The 20,156-nt window shown below is 39.0% G+C and overlaps 2 protein-coding genes across 5 annotated transcripts; one reads left to right on the top strand and one right to left on the bottom strand.

Moving 5' to 3' along the window:
• Window positions 1–3,670: 3,670 nt before the first annotated feature.
• Window positions 3,671–10,835, top strand: LOC113066075 (polyadenylate-binding protein 2-B-like). Of its 4 annotated transcripts, none has more exons than XM_026237682.1 (7): window positions 3,671–4,152; window positions 5,580–5,688; window positions 5,993–6,060; window positions 6,269–6,375; window positions 7,035–7,122; window positions 7,376–7,527; window positions 10,199–10,835. In XM_026237682.1, the coding sequence occupies exons 1-7, from the start codon at window positions 4,018–4,020 to the stop codon at window positions 10,392–10,394; spliced, it is 855 nt and encodes a 284-aa protein (XP_026093467.1). In that variant the 5' UTR covers window positions 3,671–4,017; the 3' UTR covers window positions 10,395–10,835. The 4 variants fall into 4 exon arrangements, with proteins under 4 accessions (XP_026093467.1, XP_026093469.1, XP_026093470.1 ...); XM_026237684.1 differs by lacking the exon at window positions 10,199–10,835 and adding an exon at window positions 9,314–10,054 and having other exon boundaries at window positions 3,673–4,152; XM_026237685.1 differs by lacking the exon at window positions 3,671–4,152 and adding an exon at window positions 4,370–4,546.
• A 3,887-nt stretch (window positions 10,836–14,722) lies between these two features.
• Window positions 14,723–17,528, bottom strand: ngdn (neuroguidin, EIF4E binding protein). The gene is made up of 11 exons (XM_026237686.1): window positions 17,437–17,528; window positions 17,146–17,205; window positions 16,951–17,022; window positions 16,731–16,868; window positions 16,063–16,147; window positions 15,934–15,986; window positions 15,680–15,794; window positions 15,420–15,594; window positions 15,147–15,294; window positions 14,933–14,993; window positions 14,723–14,844 (listed from the first exon to the last, which is right to left on the bottom strand). The coding sequence occupies exons 1-11, from the start codon at window positions 17,458–17,460 to the stop codon at window positions 14,825–14,827; spliced, it is 951 nt and encodes a 316-aa protein (XP_026093471.1). The 5' UTR covers window positions 17,461–17,528; the 3' UTR covers window positions 14,723–14,824.
• Window positions 17,529–20,156: the final 2,628 nt, after the last annotated feature.

Here is a 20,156-nt window from a genome sequence, read left to right on the forward strand (position 1 = left end):
ATATATATATATATATATATATATATATATATATATATATATATTCATTACCATGTATATATATATATATATATATATATATATATATATATATATATATATATATAAATATTTTTTTTGCATTGTATTGGGCATCAAATTTAATGATTAAATGTGTCTTTTGTGTGCACACATGGGGAATGTAAAAGGGAGAAACGTAAGAAATTGTACATAAGTAACAACTCAGTATGAGATGCTTAATTTCTGGCAATATTGTTGGCTTGACTGCACAGACACTTTTGGAAGAAAGCCGAAATGGATGATGACATCAGTGAATCATCAATGAACTGAACTTAACTGAAAAAAAGACTGTTTGTTATTGTCCTCTTGCATTATTGACCAACTATTTTCTTGTGTGACAGTGTAAAGCTGCTTTGACACAATCTATATTGTATAAAGTGCTATATGAATAAAGGTGACTTGACTGGACTTGACAGTAGGTGGGGATATTTATCAACAGACGAAAACAAACATCCTGAGAAGGAAGAAGAGAAAATAAATAGATAAATAAAGCACAGTGTATACAGTCAAATTCTTGATATTTGACAACTGAACTGCTTTAAATGGTTGGTCGTACTTTATTATGCTATTTAGGCCAAGTACTATGAAGCTTAAATATGGCCCTGTATTCTGGAAGTAAGTTTAAATGTGTGTTTGTGTATCAAATACAAGTCATATTGGATTATATTGTGTGTAAATGGCAACGTTGCATAGTGGCTATAATCCCGTTTCATTCGTTTTAATTCACCTTATTTTCCATGGCAACAACGGTGCCGCCATTGCGCTCGTTTTGTCATCTTACTTCCGGCTGAGGGACCGGATGTAACGTACCTAAGTTAGTGGCTGGCTAGATAACAGAACGCAGAACGAACAGAAGTATGATATATGCTCAGTTAGGGGCTGCATAACAATTGTATTAAAAAAAACAATTGCATCAACGATGTAGCGAACACATTGTGAAGCGGTCGGAGTGTTGTGGTGCACTTTATAATTTACACCCACCACCTAAAGAAGAGAAGCACCTGAGGAAATGGATGACGGCGCTAAATTTGAAGCGCCCACCGTAGCGCTCTTATGTGTGTTTGTACCATGTCATGGACGGGAAGGCGACTGACGAACACCCTTACCCCGAGAAATGGCTCGACTACGATGTCCCGTTAAAGAGGTCACGCCGGGGGATGAAAATGTTGTCAGATTCGGGTAAGCTAACCTTAACTAGCTATGTGTTTGCTCGCCTAACGTTAGATTTATGAAGTCCATTCTATGAATACATTTATGATCAGTAACAGGCAGTTAACAAGGTACAACGAATTTTCCATGATTACCATTGTCCACCTATTTATTTAATATTTACGGTAGTACAAGATATTATAATACATTACAATAGCTCACATTATTCCTGCTACAGAGATTGCAGGTGATGGCAGGCCAGCTAGCTACAATTCTCATTCAGATACTGACCTACGTTTGAACACTACAGTTAACACTGTGTATACTGTTTTGTGTCTAATGCAGCTCTTTCTCTCTCTCTCTCACACACACACACACACACAGTTCTCAGTTCGGGTCACATTATATATTAATTCTCATGATATATTGTAAGTACTAATGTAAAAATGTTTAATTATTTCCACAGATGTATCGATGACCGCCAGTGATGCAGTGGACAACTGTGAGGGTGATCAGATCCACATGCCCCTGATCTTGCTGAAAGTCACCAGAAGTTACCTGCTGTGATAGTTATTTTTTTATGAACCTTTACAAAGTCACCAGAAGTTACCTGCTGTAATAGTTATTATGAACCTTTACAGTGTCACCTGACATTACCTGCTGTAAATAGTTTTTATTTATTTATATTCATTTGATCTTCTTTTTTTTCATTTAAAAAAAATTTCATTTTCATTTTTTCTTTAATCTCTGATTTGAAGGAATAAGTCATGTCAAGTTTGCAAGTTAATTCCATCTTGGTTTATTACATATGGACATTAAATGTTGAAATTTTATAGGATGGTCAGTAGAAAGGGGTCTCTTGCTTCCTGAAAACAACAAACACTGATAAACACATCACAAAGGATTTTATACAACTTATATTAAATTTTCCATGTTCCAAAAACAAATCACAGTCTGTCTCTTGTTTAAAACAACTTATTTCATATAGTTAGTCTTCACCCACACCCTCTACATCCCATCCCAATTACCTAATATACTATCCTTAACCTAATTATTCTCATTCCTGCTTATTTACAAAGCTGCAAGCATCTTGTTGAAAGCAGCAGGTAGCCTGCCTGAAACTCATCTGAGACGAGGAAGCATAAACTTTAAATAAAAGGTTTGTAGTCTACAGTCTTGGCTCAGAATTGCTGATTGTGTGGCACATGTAACTTGCTGTGAATGATCCCAGATGAGCAGCTTACATGTCCTCAGCCCTGTACAGAACATAACAAACCTAAAATACATTTCAAAGCTTTCACTGTTGTCTTATTTCAGAATCATTCATTATTATTACACTTGACGTTTACCTACATTATTCATTGATTAGACTTAATGTACACCTACCAAATCTTACCTTTACCTTACCATTTGCATATACACTGTGCAAGTTGATTTTCTGATCATATTTTTTGGTAAAATTTACCAATTCCAAACCAAACCAATCTTAACTATTAATTTTGCATTTAATCTTTTATAAGTGATATATAATCTTTTTTGGCTTGTTTTATCTGTAAAATAAAATCTGCCTAATAATTATAGAATTAGTATGTATAATTATATACAATTTATAATTATATAAACGTTCACTTACCTTACTCCACTGTACAATTAAGTTATTAGACAAAAGACTTAGTCTGATGATGGTCATCAAACACGTTATTATACTTTTAAACATTTATAACTTCGTGTATATTAACATCACACACACACACACACACACAAAACTATCCAGCACCATGCTGAGAGGTTTAGACTGCTCGACTGACTGGTTGCACGTTCAATTTTAAAAAAAATACGAAAAAAAACCTTGCTGTGTAACAGTACACGACCCACTGTCTCACTATGTAAATACTGGTAAGCCTCGGTACATTTTTTTAAATCATTTTCCCTTGCTGCTCCATCAACTCCTCCTGACAGTGTAGGTTAACTCCGGCCACTTCTTCATATCGTATAACATTACCCACGTTAACAGCGACGATGGATGGGACAATTTGAGACCATTTGATCGTCGTAAGACGTTTTCATCGTGCTCCCAATTTATAACATAACGTTCTTTGTCATTTCGCCACAGTTATAGCTAGCTATAAACAATCTTACAACTACGAAACTAGTAACCGGACGTGCCGTATAGGTTTAGCGGAAGTCGGATGACAAAATGCGGAAATGCGAAGTATTAAAAGTGGGCGGGGCGGAATAAGGTGAATACAGTCTATGGGTTCAAGCTAAAGACGGTCTGTCAGCCGTGATCGACGCTGCTTTTATCCAATCACGGTCGCTGTTGTAAAGTCTATACGGCGAGCGCAGACAAATATCCCAAAAGAACACCAATAAATCGTTCTCGATACGTTAAGAGGGCGTGTCTAAAGTGAGGACTTCTCCAATCACCCGACGATGGTGCGCCTGCATTGCTCGAAGTCCCCGCCCACGGCTTCCATTTCTGTTCTGGAACACACGAGCCCTCGCGAAGAATACACATTTGCTTTTTTGAATTTGTCTTCTAATGTAAATAGAGTAGTTAGTGCGACATACTGACGAAGTGAAACCTATTTCTGTTTGGATAAATAATGTTGTTGTTTTTTCGCTAAAGGACACGTTTGAGCTCCAGAAGAAACGAGGCGGGCTTTTATTCCCCATTTTAACTTTAGTGAACGGCGTTTTCCGCCGTTTTTTTTATTCCCTCCCCTGCCCCTCTCTCTCGCTCCCCCCTTCGAGAGTCGCGGCCTGTAGTGCAGCCACGAGGCGCGTCGGACCACCTGGAATCAGGCGATGGCGGAGTTTGGTAACGGACTAGCAGAGGAATCCCTGCTGGACTCAGACCCGGGACACTCAGAACTTGAAGACCCAGGCGTCGGAGATGAAGAACCGGGATTAGACGAAGGAGAGGCCGCTATTGAAGATCCGGTTGGTGAAGGACGCATTATACTCGCTTTAATAACTAGTTACATTTTTAGTAAATGTTTTCATCTCGTCTCCTCCCCCCAACTTCACATTTAGAAGAAATATGCTTATTCCATACGAAATTCAAGAACTCGTGTAAACGCGAAACCGGTTCGTCCGCCATTGTGGTTCACGCAGTGCAGTAGAATTAGTGAGTGACATGCGTGATGTTGGCCGCCATGTTGGCGCAACATCGGTCTGGGTTCCTCTGCGCCAGATCTGTGTCGACCTAGCGGGGGAAAAAATCTTCATTGCAAAAATGCGAAACGGGAGATGTAAGGGACAGGGGCGAGTGTAGGACAGGCCGCCATTAGCCGCAGCAGTGTGGGTCCATCCGCAAAGAAGCAGGCGGCTCACGGTAAACACGCCTCTTTTCTGGTCAGTTATATTTGTGGCGTGCAAAAGTAAGTCGCGTTGGTAATGTTAACTGCGCGTGACTGTTGTTGGCCTCTGCAATGGAATAAATCTTTGCGACGTGTGTGACATGTAAAAAGAGGCGTGAGATGCTTTTTTATTTTCAGGTTTTGCGTCGATTTGAAAACATTAAGAAAAACTGCAGAGTTGTCGTGGGACAAAGCGCTCTGTATGTAACGTTAATGCACATCTGTAGCACCGGGATGATTTTTTTTTTTTTTTTTTTGCGTTAAAGATTAAATGCCGCTCGTGATGTATTGCATCATTTGTTGGTGATTTTGTGATGGAGGTGACCCATTAGGGCTGGGCTGGTGCGTTTCTTTCCATTAACATTATTGGAGCTATAGTAGGTCATGCATTTGTATGCTAAATGCATGTCTGCTTTTATTTCACCGTGCAGTGAGGATCTGTAGTATTTAAATAATTAGTCATTGTTGCTCGCATCATGGAAAATCTTGTTTTAATTGCGTGAAAGAGGACATCTCAAACATGCTTGGTTACTTTACTCGCGATCCAGTGCGACTCCCATTGCCCTGCAATGCAGCACTGCTGAAACTCGCGTGCGTGCTTGCATTTGAACACACCAAAAGTGTGTTCTCTTGCGCACGACGAGTTCAAGGATGGCATCATGCTTAGGGCGTCTTGCTGACTGGACAGTAATAAATGGTGGTTTGAAAGAGCTCGGTGCACGATCACGTGTGAAAGTGCATGTGCATGCTGTGTCCACGATCACGGGTGAGAATAACGAATGTGTGTGCATTCTGGAAAAAGAAATCGCTTGTGCATTTCAAAATGGGTTTAGCAGCAACACATGATATTGATGCACTATAGATCCAATGTGGCTGTCGAAAAGGGACACCAAGATAATTTATTCAGGATGTAGTTATGCAAAACATTAAGTTCCTGTTTTGTTAAATGACTAATATACCGTGTTATTGATGGATAAAGTTAATATTTTAATACTTTTGCCTTTTCAGGAGCTGGAGGCAATTAAAGCCCGGGTGAGAGAGATGGAGGAGGAGGCAGAGAAACTGAAGGAGCTACAGAATGAGGTGGAGAAACAGATGAATCTCAGTCCTCCACCTGGTGAGTGAGACTAAATGAATGAATGAGAGAGGATGAATGGCCATGTCTAGGGAAGATTTAGCAAAAAAGGAGAGCACTGCAGAACAGACAGTGCTGATGAATAGGACTGCATTAGAGGGAGAAGAATAACTAGCACTGGACCATTTGAGGTCAATCGAGATACGACTAGAAACAGAACTTAACCTAGATATCAGCCATGAAGCTATGCAGTAAACTTGAAGACAATGGATTCTGTGCTAAATCACATGCTTGCATATGGCGATAAATGAGAGTTGCATGGCAATACAGTGTTTTCTCTTTGCAGCTGGCCCTGTCATTATGTCCATTGAAGAGAAGATGGAAGCAGATGGCAGATCTATTTATGTTGGAAATGTATGGGCGATTATTCTCACTCCTTTGTTTACAAGCTGTATACATGTATTTTGTTGCATTTAATATTGCATGCATTTTGCTTGATTTAATACTACATTTATATGTTGCATATAATATTGAGTTTGTCGCATGCCATAATATTTTTTTTTATAGCATGCTTGATTTAATGACATGTTAGAAGTGGTGGTGATTTGATTTTCTTTTGCAGGTGGATTATGGTGCGACGGCAGAGGAGTTGGAGGCGCATTTCCATGGCTGTGGTTCCGTAAACAGAGTCACCATCTTATGTGACAAGTTTACAGGACACCCTAAAGGGTAATTCATGCATTCCTCAGTTTGTCTTTCCCTCTTAACCTCCACCTGCTTATCTTTGACATTCGTCTTTTTCTTTGCCATCTTATTTTCTTGTTCTCCGTCGTGCAGCATCTGCTGGGGGTAGGCACCGTAGGTTTAGAGAAGGCACTGATACATCGCCTCAACCCACAAACTGAACAGTAGCCATTGAAGAAATGTTTTATTATTTTAAACCTTAAAATAAATGTTATTTTCAGAATCGATATGAATAGATTTGTTTCTCTTTTTTGAATGAGCTGCTCAGTATCTTGAGACTGTGAGGTGTGTTTTTTTTTTTTTTTTTTTTATCTGTTGTTGTATTCTGGTGTACAGTGTTAAAGCTTCCACATTGCATAGGGTAACTTTTGATGCAAAACTTTAATCACAGCTTCTTTGAACAGTGTTCTGTTCATATCTTTTTACATTTGTAACAATATGCATATTTAGTTTTTGATGCATGCATTACTATATATATATATATATATATATATATATATATATATATATATATATATATATATATATATATATGCTTCGTTACAACAGTAAATAATTAATAGCGGATTCAGTGTATGCTTTCCTGTTCTTTTCAGTTGACCTCACCTGCCCTCATTTGATCGTTTGCCCTCTTCATGTTTCAGGTTTGCATATATAGAGTTCGCAGACAAGGAGTCTGTTAGGACAGCTATGGCACTGGATGAGTCTTTATTCAGAGGAAGGCAAATTAAGGTGAGACAAGGCATTACAAGCTTGCTAACTAATACTGGTAATACATTTTGACTTTAAAAGTCAACATAAAATAAAAAATTTTATTTCAGCAACAACAACAAATATTATATGTGTAAAAATGCATCAGATGTGTTTTCAGTTCTCTCTTACCCCTTAATAAAGTTGGTGTTTTTTTTTTTTTACGGTTTGTATATGTTTCAGAATTTCTTGCAGTTTTTTGAAGTAATCATACATTTCCCAACTCTTCTTACAGGTTGGGGCCAAGAGAACAAATCGTCCTGGCATTAGCACCACAGACCGCGGTTTCCCTCGGGCCCGCTTCCGCTCACGGGGAGGAAACTTCTCATCACGTGCACGCTACTACAGTGGCTATACCCCTCCCAGAGGCAGAGGACGGGCCTTCAGGTGAGCTCCATGCCAGCCTTGCACGTTTGACAGTGACTGACACACAGGCTCCATCCTGACAGAGAGTGCTGCTGGGAAAGTGTGTGTGCATCGGGGTGGGGGCAACAGGGGACAGTCCAAAATAAGTGTTTCTAAATGTTGATGCTTAATTTTGTTATACATTTTATTTATCCCATCTTGTCTGGCAAGACATTTCTGGAAAAATGTTTCAAAAGAAATATGTATCAGAATATGAAATTCACGTTCACACACAGGTTATTGGATTTATAACAACACAAAGTTTTATAAAACTGTATCAGTTTTTATTTGTAGTCTGCACTCTCTGTACAAGCTCCTGTGTGTCGTCATGTTAAAAGGAAAACTGAGGAAGTATTACAAACCATTAAACACATGCACAGCCATCGTCGTCATCGCTGTCCATTTCCCTCCTGCAGTGTAAGATTCTGAGCATGGAATGAGCCTTCGCGCTCACCAGAGGTTCGGAAGTCAGTCTGCTTCCCAATGTGAAGATCATTTCTGCATTGTGTCCCAAAACAGAGTGGGCTGCTTACACAGTGGTGAATTTTTAAAAAGGCCCGTTGTCCTCTTTAGATCCTTTCACAAGGTTTTGGGACACAATCCAAATCCTGTTAGGCCCTCTGGGTGGATTTTGCACTCGATTTCTTTTGGCTTTATTAGTTTTGGTTGGAAGCATTTGTATTAAAAGATCTGGTAGGGTGAAAGCATTTTATGAATCAGAATCTTGTACATCAGTTTTTTGGAAAACTCTTGTACATGTGCTGCCACACTTTGACTTTTTTTGTTGGAGTGGAGCTTGAGTTAATGCCTTGTAAAAACTCCCTGTTTTTTTAGATATTTATTTAATCCCACACCTGAGTTGATATCCAGATTTGATATTAAGTAGGTCATTATATGTATAAAGTAAATTTTTTAAGTAAGCCAATGGGATTAGACCGTACAAGAAGAAAAACTAGGTTGAGTATGTAGCTGGATGTCAAGCTCAGCTCTGAATAACTTGAAGGCAAGTGTGTGTTTAGAACTGAGAAAAGCCCATTTCGGTTCAGTTTCACCCCCTTGCATGATTCCAGAATGGAGGGTTCATTCCTGCAGCCTGATATTGACTGTTTTAGTATCCAACAGAAAACAGAGGATTCTGTGCCATAAAGCTCACAGGCCGTTCCTTGAGGGGGTTTGTGTGAATGAAGAGCGTCTCTGGCTGCCTGAATGGATGCCTGTGCATTTATTGATGTATACGACGAGTGTGTGTGTGGCCCAGTCCACCTGTGGAGAGCTGTGTGTCATTGACTGTAACTGTGTGTGTGCATGTGTTGGAGGGTTCATGTCCCCAGGATCTCTCCTTTACAGAGACCACAGGAGCCGCCCTGTTCAGAGAGAGAGAAAGAGGGAGAGTGTGCTTTCACTGTCCCCTACACTGGACACAAGATCATTTCTAAAGCCTGAATATAACAAACACACATTCTGCTGTTGGATAATCTTCCTCAGCTTTCCTTTTTATAAAAGAAAAAACATTTACTGGATTCTTTATACATGTTTGTATTAATCAGTAATTAAAACGTGTTATCAGAAGAAGATTTCCTTTTTTGAATTAATGTGTATACCTGAAATATGAGTGCATAAATGTTCACCTTGTCCTCAAACGATAAGGCCCTTTTAAATGCATATTACTGACACAGACACTTACACCCCCCAAAAAATTGAATTGGTGTCCGTCGTCTTAAACCAACCACAAAAAAGAACTCACCCTCTTTTTCTCTCTCTTTTCCAGGGGCCGAGGGCGAACAACATCGTGGTACTCCCCCTACTAATACCTCCCCGCCCCCCTATGAAATCCCCCTTTACTATCATCCCATATCCCTATATAAAAGAAAAAAAGACCCCTATCAAAAAAGGAAGAAAAAAAAAAGACAAAAAGGGGGGGGGCCTCTCCAGGAAAGACAGACTGACTGGCCGCAGTGTGCGATTGTGTGTGCGCGTGCGTGTGAGGAGGTGTTGCGATCACCCTGGTAAGGTACAATATGGCCGTTGGGGAGATTGGTGGCATTTATTTTATTACATTTGAGAAGATGTAATCTCAGGCTGCAGATGTGTGTCCTTTTGTCTGGCTGTGATTTTTCTCTCAACAAACAGCCCCTCTTATGTTTGCACTCAAAAGGCAAACAGAGGAAAAAAAAAAAATGTTAACTTTTTTTTTTTTTTTTTTTTTTTGTAATGATTGTAAAGTGAATATGTGAAAAATTGAATGGCAAGAATGTTGTTGTTTTCACCAAGTTGTGCTATTTGAGATCATATTCTCTTATTATTTTTCTGTGCTCTCTGGAATCCCTTTTCCTTCTCAGCACTGGTTTCTTTCCTGCTCATCCCTCACTCGGATTACTTCCTCCACCTGTGTTATTCCGACAGTGGTTTTAGAGTTCGGCGTTTTTACGTTTTACTGTTCTTGAACCATCTTCCACGCAATACGACTATTGTTAGATGACATGGCCTGAGCTCCGAGATCTTTTCTTTTGTGTTTTTAAAAGTTTTTTTTTTTTTCTCATGCTGCCATATGCCATCCCCGACCATCCTTTCCCTGTTCGTGTTCTGCTTCTCCTCCCCCCTTCTGTCTCTCTTGCTCTCTCTTTGTATATTAGACCACTTCTTGTCGTTTCAGGTTTCAGGACCAGTGGAGGCTGACTACCCCTCCTCCCGTGGCTGCGGCGCCCCCTACCGTCTCGGCGGCGTCTCTGTCTCTTTCTGCTCCCGCTATGCACACTCACCCCATCCTCTCCGTGTGGGGGGGCGGGGGAGGGGGACAGGGCGACCACCGGCCCACTGCGGGAGGCATTTATTACAATAACAAGCGCTGAGCTTTACCGACATGAATATACTGAGATGCACCAGGCCCATGTTAACACAAACATACAGACACCGCACACATCCACCACAAGTTTATATATCATGAAGGCAGAGCCATGATAGAGCAGTGGCTGCTTAAATTGCGAGTGAGTGAGAGAGGCAGGGCCAGAAAGAGGTTGAAGAGGAGGGTTCTTGTCTTTCTCAGTGCACAGTGCAGTTAGGGCACGGTGGAGCACTAACGCGTGGGCTACAGGTATCGATTACTTAAGGAGGGCTCCGGAGCTTTATTTCGGGGGGAGGGAGGGGGTGGGGTTGTGTGGAGAGGGGTTTCTCGTTTCTGTTCGTTTTCCTTTTTCAGATGGGGGAGTGGGTATGAATGAAAAGAAAAAAGATGTTTTCCTTTTTTTATTTTATTTTTTAACCCATGAGTCTGTAATTAGAAAAAAAAATAAAAGACATTGTGTAAAAAGTACTTGAAATGTTTTGTCTTTCTTTGAGAGCATTGTGTAATGTTTGCTCCACTTGTCATTTCTACGTCTTCTGTATGAGGTTTTTATGGTTGTGTGAAAATTGTAAAAATAGGAATAAAACCTAAATGGTTAAAATCATAATCAAGTAAGCACAAATAACCAAATTTCTAACGGTGCGAAAACTATCAGAAGGTTTGGCCAAACAGGTCACTTATTCTAAACCCACCATTATTCCTTTGGTGTTTTCATGCCAACTTCAACCTGAAATATGTTCCCAGAGACCTGGAAAATATCCATGCTTTAGTTTTACTTAAAATTCTGTCGGAAAAATACGATAACCAAAATATAAAATGTCACAATGGATATATGTTTGGGAAAATGGCAAAAGCCAGAATTATCCATCTTGATCAAGACCTCCGTTTCAGCAAAAAAAAAAAGAAAGAAAAAACGCCTCAAAGCATGATGCGATCCCCACCGCCGCCACCACGCTTCACTGTGATTGTGTGCTGTTGATTTTGAGCCAAACATTTGGAATTATGGCCAAAAAGTTATTGGTGATGTCACTGTTGTTTCCTCCACTTGATGATGACCATCTTCACTGTTCAATGCTTTATCTAATGCCTTATTTTTTTTCTCCTCTCCTGACTGATACCTTTTAACAATGAGATCCCTCTGATGCTTAGGAAGCTCTCTGCGGACCATGGCTTCTGCTGTAAGATGTGAGAAAATGTCTGGAAAAGCCTATTAGAATTTTTTTTGTATATTAAATTGTTAGGTGTGTACAGTATTGTTCAAAATAATAGCAGTACAATGTGACTAACCAGAATAATCAAGGTTTTTAGTATATTTTTTATTGCTATGTGGCAAACAAGTTACCAGTAGGTTCAATAGATTGTCAGAAAACAAACAAGACCCAGCATTCATGATATGCACGCTCTTAAGGCTGTGCAATTGGGCAATTAGTTGAAAGGGGTGTGTTCAAAAAAATAGCAGTGTCTACCTTTGACTGTACAAACTCAAAACTATTTTGTACAAACATTTTTTTTTTCTGGGATTTAGCAATCCTGTGAATCACTAAACTAATATTTAGTTGTATGACCACAGTTTTTTAAAACTGCTTGACATCTGTGTGGCATGGAGTCAACCAACTTGTGGCACCTCTCAGCTGTTATTCCACTCCATGATTCTTTAACAACATTCCACAATTCATTCACATTTCTTGGTTTTGCTTCAGAAACAGCATTTTTGATATCACCCCACAAGTTCTCAATTGGATTAAGGTCTGGAGATTGGGCTGGCCACTCCATAACATTAATTTTGTTGTTTTGGAACCAAGACTTTGTCTGTTTACTAGTGTGTTTTGGGTCATTGTCTTGTTGAAACAACCATTTCAAGGGCATGTCCTCTTCAGCATAGGGCAACATGACCTCTTCAAGTATTTTAACATATGCAAACTGATCCATGATCCCTGGTATGCGATAAATAGGCCTAACACCATAGTAGGAGAAACATGCCCATATCATGATGCTTGCACCTCCATGCTTCACTGTCTTCACTGTGTACTGTGGCTTGAATTCAGAGTTTGGGGGTTGTCTCACAAACTGCCTGTGGCCCTTGGACCCAAAAAGAACAATTTTACTCTCATCAGTCCACAAAATGTTCCTCCATTTCTCTTTAGGCCAGTTGATGTGTTCTTTGGCAAATTGTAACCTCTTCTGCACATGCCTTTTTTTTAACAGAGGGACTTTGCGGTGGATTCTTGAAAATAGATTAGCTTCACACAGACGTCTTCTAACTGTCACAGTACTTACAGGTAACTCCAGACTGTCTTTGATCATCCTGGAGGTGATCATTGGCTGAGCCTTTGCCATTCTGGTTATTCTTCTATCCATTTTGATGGTTGTCTTCCGTTTTCTTCCACGTCTCTCTGGTTTTGCTCTCCATTTTAAGGCATTGGAGATCATTTTAGCTGAACAGCCTATCATTTTTTGCACCTCTTTATAGGTTTTCCCCTCTCTAATCAACTTTTTAATCAAAGTACGCTGTTCTTCTGAACAATGTCTTGAACGACCCATTTTCCTCAGCTTTCAAATGCATGTTCAACAAGTGTTGGCTTCATCCTTAAATAGGGGCCACCTGATTCACACCTGTTTCTTCACAAAATTGATGACCTCAGTGATTGAATGCCACACTGCTATTTTTTTGAACACACCCCTTTCAACTAATTCAACTAATTGCCCAATTGCACAGCCTTAAGAGCGTGCATATCATGAACGCTGGGTCTCATTTGTTTTCTGAGAATCTACTGAACCTACTGGTAACTTGTTTGCCACGTAACAATAAAAAAATATACGAAAAACCTTGATTATTCTGGTTAGTCACATTGTACTGCTATTTTTTTGAACAATACTGTATATTTAATATATGATTGCTAAATTCTGAACACAGCCACACCCCCAGTTACAAGAGTGTGTGCGCACATTTTTTAGTAAAAAAAAAAAAAAAAAGTATTAATTTGTTTGTGAGTTGTACAGGTCACATTAAAGGTGTAAAAGTTCTGAAATGACTTATCTTGGTCACATTTTTTACATAACATTAACCTGGCATTTAAACGGGTGTGTAGACTTTTCATATCCACTGTATGTCGTGGATAATATATCCCTTTATCTTGAATTCACATTTGTAAGTTTTGTAATGTTATACAGCACACCTATTAGACCGAGACGCAGTCCATTACAATAAACATCAAACTTTGAACAAATACAGTTCTGATGGCCTGATTTTGAGGTCATCACTTTAAAACACTAATACTGTAGTTCTAACACATCAGTAGAATTGTATACTATAGAAAAATTATATGGAACCCATGGGTTGTTTTGATTTGCTACATTTACTGCAGCAATCTTATGATCTGAATGGGACTAGGAACATTAAAACACTCAGTACAAGCAACAGCCACTGAAATGAATGCAGGCTCTACCTGGGAATAAAATAATACATTTTAACTCCCGACTAAATCATGATCATTTTAACTTGAATTCATTTATTTAAACCAAAGCATTTTTGTTCACCAGATTAAGCATAGTTTACGAAATAGATCCAATTAATTGAATAAATATAAAATGGCTGAAATTAGTGTAAAAAAGTTAAGCTCCTCATGACCGCTTTTAAAAGAATGTTTTACCGCTGAATACACTTGAAAAATAAATAGCATGCCACTCAGTCACCTTATTTGATTAGAAACAGACATGCAAATAAAGGTAGATTAGAACTTGAAAATCGGAGCATATCACACAAGTCCATTTAGGATTTATCTTTAAGTACTTTTACGTAAGGAATAATTTACAATGGGCCGTTGAATTATTAGAAAAATAATGCACACCCAACCGTACACCCGTAGTATAATCGTTTATAATTCACTCAATGGCCTAGGACGTCAATATATTGCAGATATGCTCACTGAATTTAAACCTAACAAACCACTCGGATCATTGGGATCGAGTCAGTTAGAAATACCAAGCGTTCACACAAAACAAGGGGAGTCCGCTTTCAGCTGTTATACCACACGCAACTGGAATCAACTTCCAGAAGTGATCAGATGTGCGAAATCAGTGACCATATTTAAATTCAGACTCAAAACTCAACTGTTTAGCTGTGCTTTTACTGAATGAGCACTGCTACGTCCAAACTGACTGCACCGTATTGTATGTATCATTTACTATTTTTAATTGTTTCATTAATTTGGTTTCATTTTATGTAAAACACTTTGAATTACCATTGTGTATGAAACGTGCTATATAAATATACTTGCCTTGCCTAGTCAGATTGGCACTGTGATACACTTTTTAACATAAGAGTCCACACTCATGTTCATGGAAGAGAAAAAAATGTCTCAAAGAAAGATTTATTTAGACAAAAAAAGAATCGTTTTGTTGTAATTCATCTTAAACTGTCTCCTTGGCATCAGTGGTTTACTTGTGTTTCCTGCCAACTGAAAAGATAGAATATCTATTAACACACAACACTGGACACTTGTATTTTTGAAAGCATTTACATTGCATAACACAACAAATACTTGCCTTTCTTTTTGCCTTTCTTCATCATTTTCTTCTTTTTCTTGGGTTTAGGATTATCAGTATCCTATCAAAAGAGAAAATGCACTCAAACTTAAAAAAAAAAGAGAGGGGGTATTTTACCCATTACAGAAATAAACATTAAAAAAAACCACAACAATAGTACCTGGAACTTCTAAAACACATGTAAAACTACCCATGATGCCATTGGCCAGCTCACCCGTGCTTCTCCCCCGGTCAGAGCGGTGATGTCACTGAATCGTGTGATGCTGCTCAGCTGTGACGTCATTCCCACCATTCCTCTTTTCCTGAATCTCTGCTCGCGCGGCGTACTGAGACGCACCAACATGGACTCCTCGTAGTTTTTCCTTTTATGCAAATATTTTCCAGAATTATTAGGAGAAAAAGAAACATTTACTGAATGCTTAGATACTGAATAATCTACAACCAGAAACTCGAATAGAATATTTCCATAAACCTCCATCTCACGCACCTGTTCATCTCCTCTCTGCTTTCCCGTTCGGTCTGGAAGTCTCTGCGGTCTCTGATCTCCTCGGGAGCGTCGCTGTATTGCTGCCGGAGCTCCTGGATCACAGAGCTGCGGAGTGCTGCTCTCTTCTGTTTGTCGATCTGCTCCTTCTGCCGGTCTGATTCTGTCATGTCTCCATCTGTGCATGGACACGGAAGGATTTGGGATGAGTATCAACTATCAATTATAATTATAGGCCACTACACCAAAATCAAAAGACTTGCCATAATGCATAGGAGCAATTCGAGGAGGAATATATTTCCTGCTGGATGAGGGCTCTTTCAGCCCCTTTGGTTTTCCTCCTTCGCCCTCATCATCAGAGTCCTCTGATTCACTCAGCTATGTGAGGAAGACACACAGCAATCTTTAGGCATACATTTATAGAATTTTGCTTTACACATATATGCAACATACATCCCCGTGCAAATCAATACACACATACATTGTTAATATATCTTATATTACGTAAGAGCTTTACCTTGCTGACCAGATTCTGAGGGTTAGGCCGAAAGTGTAGAGGGTCATTCTCAGCTGGAAGAAACGCCATAAACCACTCAGTGAATGAATGTGCAATCGATGACAAAAAGTGTAAGAATGAAATATTTACCCAGGCTGCCTGTGACTGCCGTCCGCACTAATTTATCAATCTGATATTTCAGCTTTTGATCAAGGGGACGCATCTTCTCTAAAACCTGTAGACAGAGAGGGATAAATTCTCTTTAAACATAATCACAGCATTTGTGAAATGGCGTGTAACTGTTGTGACCTGATCTGTACATTTATAAAAATAAAAAATAAAAGTGTGAAAAGTGACGTGACATACAGCCAAGTATGGTGACCCACACTCAGAATTCATGCTCTGCATTTAACCCATCCAAAGTGCACACACACACACAGCAGTGAACGAACACACCCCTGGAAGAGTGGGCAGCCATTTATGTTGTTTCATTTATCAAGTTTCGAACCTACAACCTTAGGGTTAAGAGTTAAACTCTCTAACCACTAGGCCACGACTTTCTCCATTTAACTGAATTTACATTATGAATGGAAATCAGAAATAACCAAAACAAGGATTATTTCTAAAATATTGTAGCTAAAGTTAATTAACTGAAACATGCATTAGGTTGTTTTATGGTATATTTGATTTGATGTCAGAATAGACAGTATTGTTAAAACTGAGAATTTGTTTATTCAAAATGAGGAATTTGACAAAAATGGATATCACACTGTTTTTTTTTTAAGGGAATATCGCCCCTTCTGATGTCTGTGTCGTACCGTCCTGATGGTGACCAGCCTGTGGATGGCGCTGTTGTCCTTCAGACTTTCTCCTTCGGTCTTCAAACTGATCAAATGAGTGACGTCTTGAAGGTAAAACAGTAACATATGATATTTCACGTCCAGAAAAGACAAACCCTACAGCGAAAAGGAAAAGAAATGTCATAAACAGTTTTGATTATCGGTACTGTATTCAACATCTACGTTACGCAAGTTCTACCTTAGAAGTCTGATACTCTTTCTCTCTGACTTTCTTTATCAGGTCCCGAACATGACTTGTTACTGAAGCAACCTGAAAACAAGACGATGTCAATCACCATCACATCTTCCCGTATCATATTATTATAGCCAACTGTGGAGCTGTGCCCAAAATAAAATCTAAAGCAAAGTATCCAGACTCTGTTACATTACAAACCTGTTCTGTGAGACTGTTGAGAAGACGCACAGCTGTGGGAAGGTCATTGTCTATAAGATCCTGCAAAAGACAACTATGTTACATCTGCTATGTGTTTCGAAGAAAACGCACACCATAAAGACGATCAGGTTAGCCATTGTGCAATTTGACCATATCTTGTCATTTATCCACTAAATTATAGACGATCCCATGACAACATGATAATAACACTATAATATACCAGTTACACCACAATACATCCATGTTTAGGTTCAATCAAGGGCAATTTTATTTAGGTAAAAAACAACTCACGTTTCTGACTGCGGTGGCCGCCATCTTGGATTAACCAAGTTGATACGGATGCCAGCTAGGGACAAAACTCACAGGCACGTAATTTAAATATCGCCTTGAGATAAAAGTCGACACGTTTGAGACGAAAGTTTCGTGTTCCATTGAGCTTGAATTAATAATCAGATTATTCTGTTATTATGTAGAATTATTATATAGAGTATTACACACACGAAGGAAAAAATATGTGTGTAAATATGTAAGTATGACATACATCAAAATACTGAAAAATTAAAATTCTTAAACCAGCCTACGGTGGTTTACTGGTCTTTTTGGTTTTAGGCTGATATGTTTGGCTGGTTAATATAAACACAACAGGCAGATGTCTATTTGTTTGTTTTTAATTCAAAATAGAATTTGTGATTTAAAACTTTCCTGAACCTTCTGCAGTTTTGCCTTCCACCAGAAGATGGCGGGTGACTCTTTATTCCATCACGTGAATGTGAGTAGATGCAGTCAGCTGGGAACATAAACTCTGCATTATATATTTCTATGATTCTTTCATTAGGAACATTTCTGACCGCTTGAAAAGTGAAACTTCAAATGCATGTTTAATCTATGTCGTAACATTAATCACACACACACGTTTGTTTTTGTGAAAAGTGGGGACATCTCATAGCCGTAATGGTTTTATACTGTAGAAACTGTATATTCTATGGCCACACCAACCCTACCCCTAACCCTAACCCTCACTGGAAACTTTGTGCATTTTTACTTTCTCATAAAAAACTAATTCTGTATGATTTATAAGCGTTTTGAAAAATGGGGACATGGGTTATGTCCTCATAAGTCACCCTCTCCTTGTAATACCCGTGTCATACCCATGTCATTATACAGAGGTGTGTCCTGATATGTCACAAAAACAAGAACACACACGCACACACACGCACACACACGTTTGTTTTTGTGAAAAGTGGGGACATCCCATAGGCGTAATGGTTTTTATAATGTAGAAACTGTATATTCTATCGCCCTTCACCAACCCTACACCTACCCCTAACCCTAACCCTCACAGGAAACTTTGTGCATTTTTACTTCCTCAAAAAAAAAAAACTCATTCTGTATGATTTATAAGCGTTTTGAAAAATGGGGACATGGGTTATGTCCTCATAAGTTACCCTCTCCTTGTAATACCTGTGTTATACCCATGTCATTATACAGAGTTGTGTCCTGATATGTCACAAAAACATGCCCACACACACACACACACACACACACACATATATATATACATATAGGTGCTGGTCATATAATTTGAATATCATCAAAAAGTTGATTTATTTCACTAATTGCATTCAAAATGTGAAACTTTTATATTATATTAATTCATTACACAAAGACTGATATATTTCAAATGTTTATTTCTTAACATTTTTATGATTATAACTGACAACTAAGGAAAATCCCAAATTAGAAAATTAGAATATTGTGAAAAAGTCCAATATTGAAGACACCTGGTGCCACACTCTAATCAGCTAATTAACTCAAAACACCTGCAAAGCCTTTAAATGGTCACTCAGTCTAGTTCTTTAGGCTACACAATCATAGGGAAGACTGCTGACTTGACAGTTGTCCAAAAGAAGACCATTGACACCTTGCACAAGGAAGGCAAGACACAAAAGGTCATTGCAAAAGAGGCTGGCTTTTCGCAGAGCTCTGTGTCCAAGCACATTAATAGAGAGGCGAAGGGAAGGAAAAGATGTGGTAGAGAAAAGTGTACAAGCAATAGGGACAACCGTACCCTGGAGAGGATTGTGAAGCAAAACCCATTCAAAAATGTGGGGGAGATTCCCAAAGAGTGGACTGCAGCTGGAAACAGGGAAGTTTTAGAGCACTTCATGCTTCCTGCTGCTGGCGAACTTTATGGAGATGCAGAATTCATTTTCCAACAGGACTTGTCACCTGCACACAGTGCCAAAGCTTCCAGTACCTGGTTTAAGGACCATGGCTTAATTGCCCAGCAAACTCACCTGACCTTAACCCCATAGAAAATCTATGGGTTATTGGGAAGAGGAGAATGCAGAAGAGCTGAAGGCCACTATCAGAGCAACCTGGGCTCTCATAACACCAGTGCCACAGACTGATCGACTCCAAGCCGCATTGCTGCAATAATTCAGGCAAAAGGAGCCCCAACTAAGTATTGAGTGTTGTACATGCTCATACTTTTAATGTTCATACTTTTCAGTTGGCCAAGATTTCTAAAAATTCTTTCTTTGTATTGGTCTTAAGTAATATTGTATAAACTTGTTAAATCATCTAAACCAACAACATGTATGTTAGACCCTATACCATCTAAGCTCCTAAAAGAGGTGCTTCCAGAAGTCATAGGTCCTCTTCTGACTATTATTAATTCCTCATTGTCATTAGGATATGTCCCCAAAACCTTCAAACTGGCTGTTATTAAGCCTCTCATAAAAAAGCCACAACTTGACCCCAGAGAACTTGTTAATTATAGACCAATCTCGAATCTCCCTTTTCTGTCCAAGATACTAGAAAAGGTGGTATCCTCACAATTATATTCCTTCTTAGAGAATAATGGTATATGTGAGGATTTCCAGTCAGGATTTAGACCGTATCATAGTACTGAGACTGCTCTCCTTAGAGTTACAAATGATCTGCTCTTATCATCTGATCGTGGGTGTATCTCTCTATTAGTTTTATTGGATCTTAGTGCTGCGTTTGAC

This window comes from Carassius auratus, chromosome 49 (assembly GCF_003368295.1).
Source record: "Carassius auratus strain Wakin chromosome 49, ASM336829v1, whole genome shotgun sequence".
In the NCBI taxonomy this organism is placed as follows: Eukaryota; Metazoa; Chordata; class Actinopteri; order Cypriniformes; family Cyprinidae; genus Carassius; species Carassius auratus.

Bases quoted from the DNA above. Each gene is read 5' to 3' on its own strand.
- LOC113066075 (XM_026237682.1), top strand. From the start codon at position 4,018: ATGGCGGAGTTTGGTAACGGACTAGCAGAGGAATCCCTGCTGGACTCA. The intron at 6,376-7,034 runs GTAATTCATGCA...TTCATGTTTCAG, and splicing joins TTTACAGGACACCCTAAAGG to GTTTGCATATATAGAGTTCG. The intron at 7,123-7,375 runs GTGAGACAAGGC...CTCTTCTTACAG, and splicing joins TCAGAGGAAGGCAAATTAAG to GTTGGGGCCAAGAGAACAAA.
- ngdn (XM_026237686.1), bottom strand. From the start codon at position 17,460: ATGGCGGCCACCGCAGTCAGAAAC. The intron at 17,206-17,436 runs GTGAGTTGTTTT...TGTCTTTTGCAG, and splicing joins CGGCCACCGCAGTCAGAAAC to GATCTTATAGACAATGACCT. The intron at 16,148-16,730 runs GTACGACACAGA...CTCTGTCTACAG, and splicing joins GGCTGGTCACCATCAGGACG to GTTTTAGAGAAGATGCGTCC.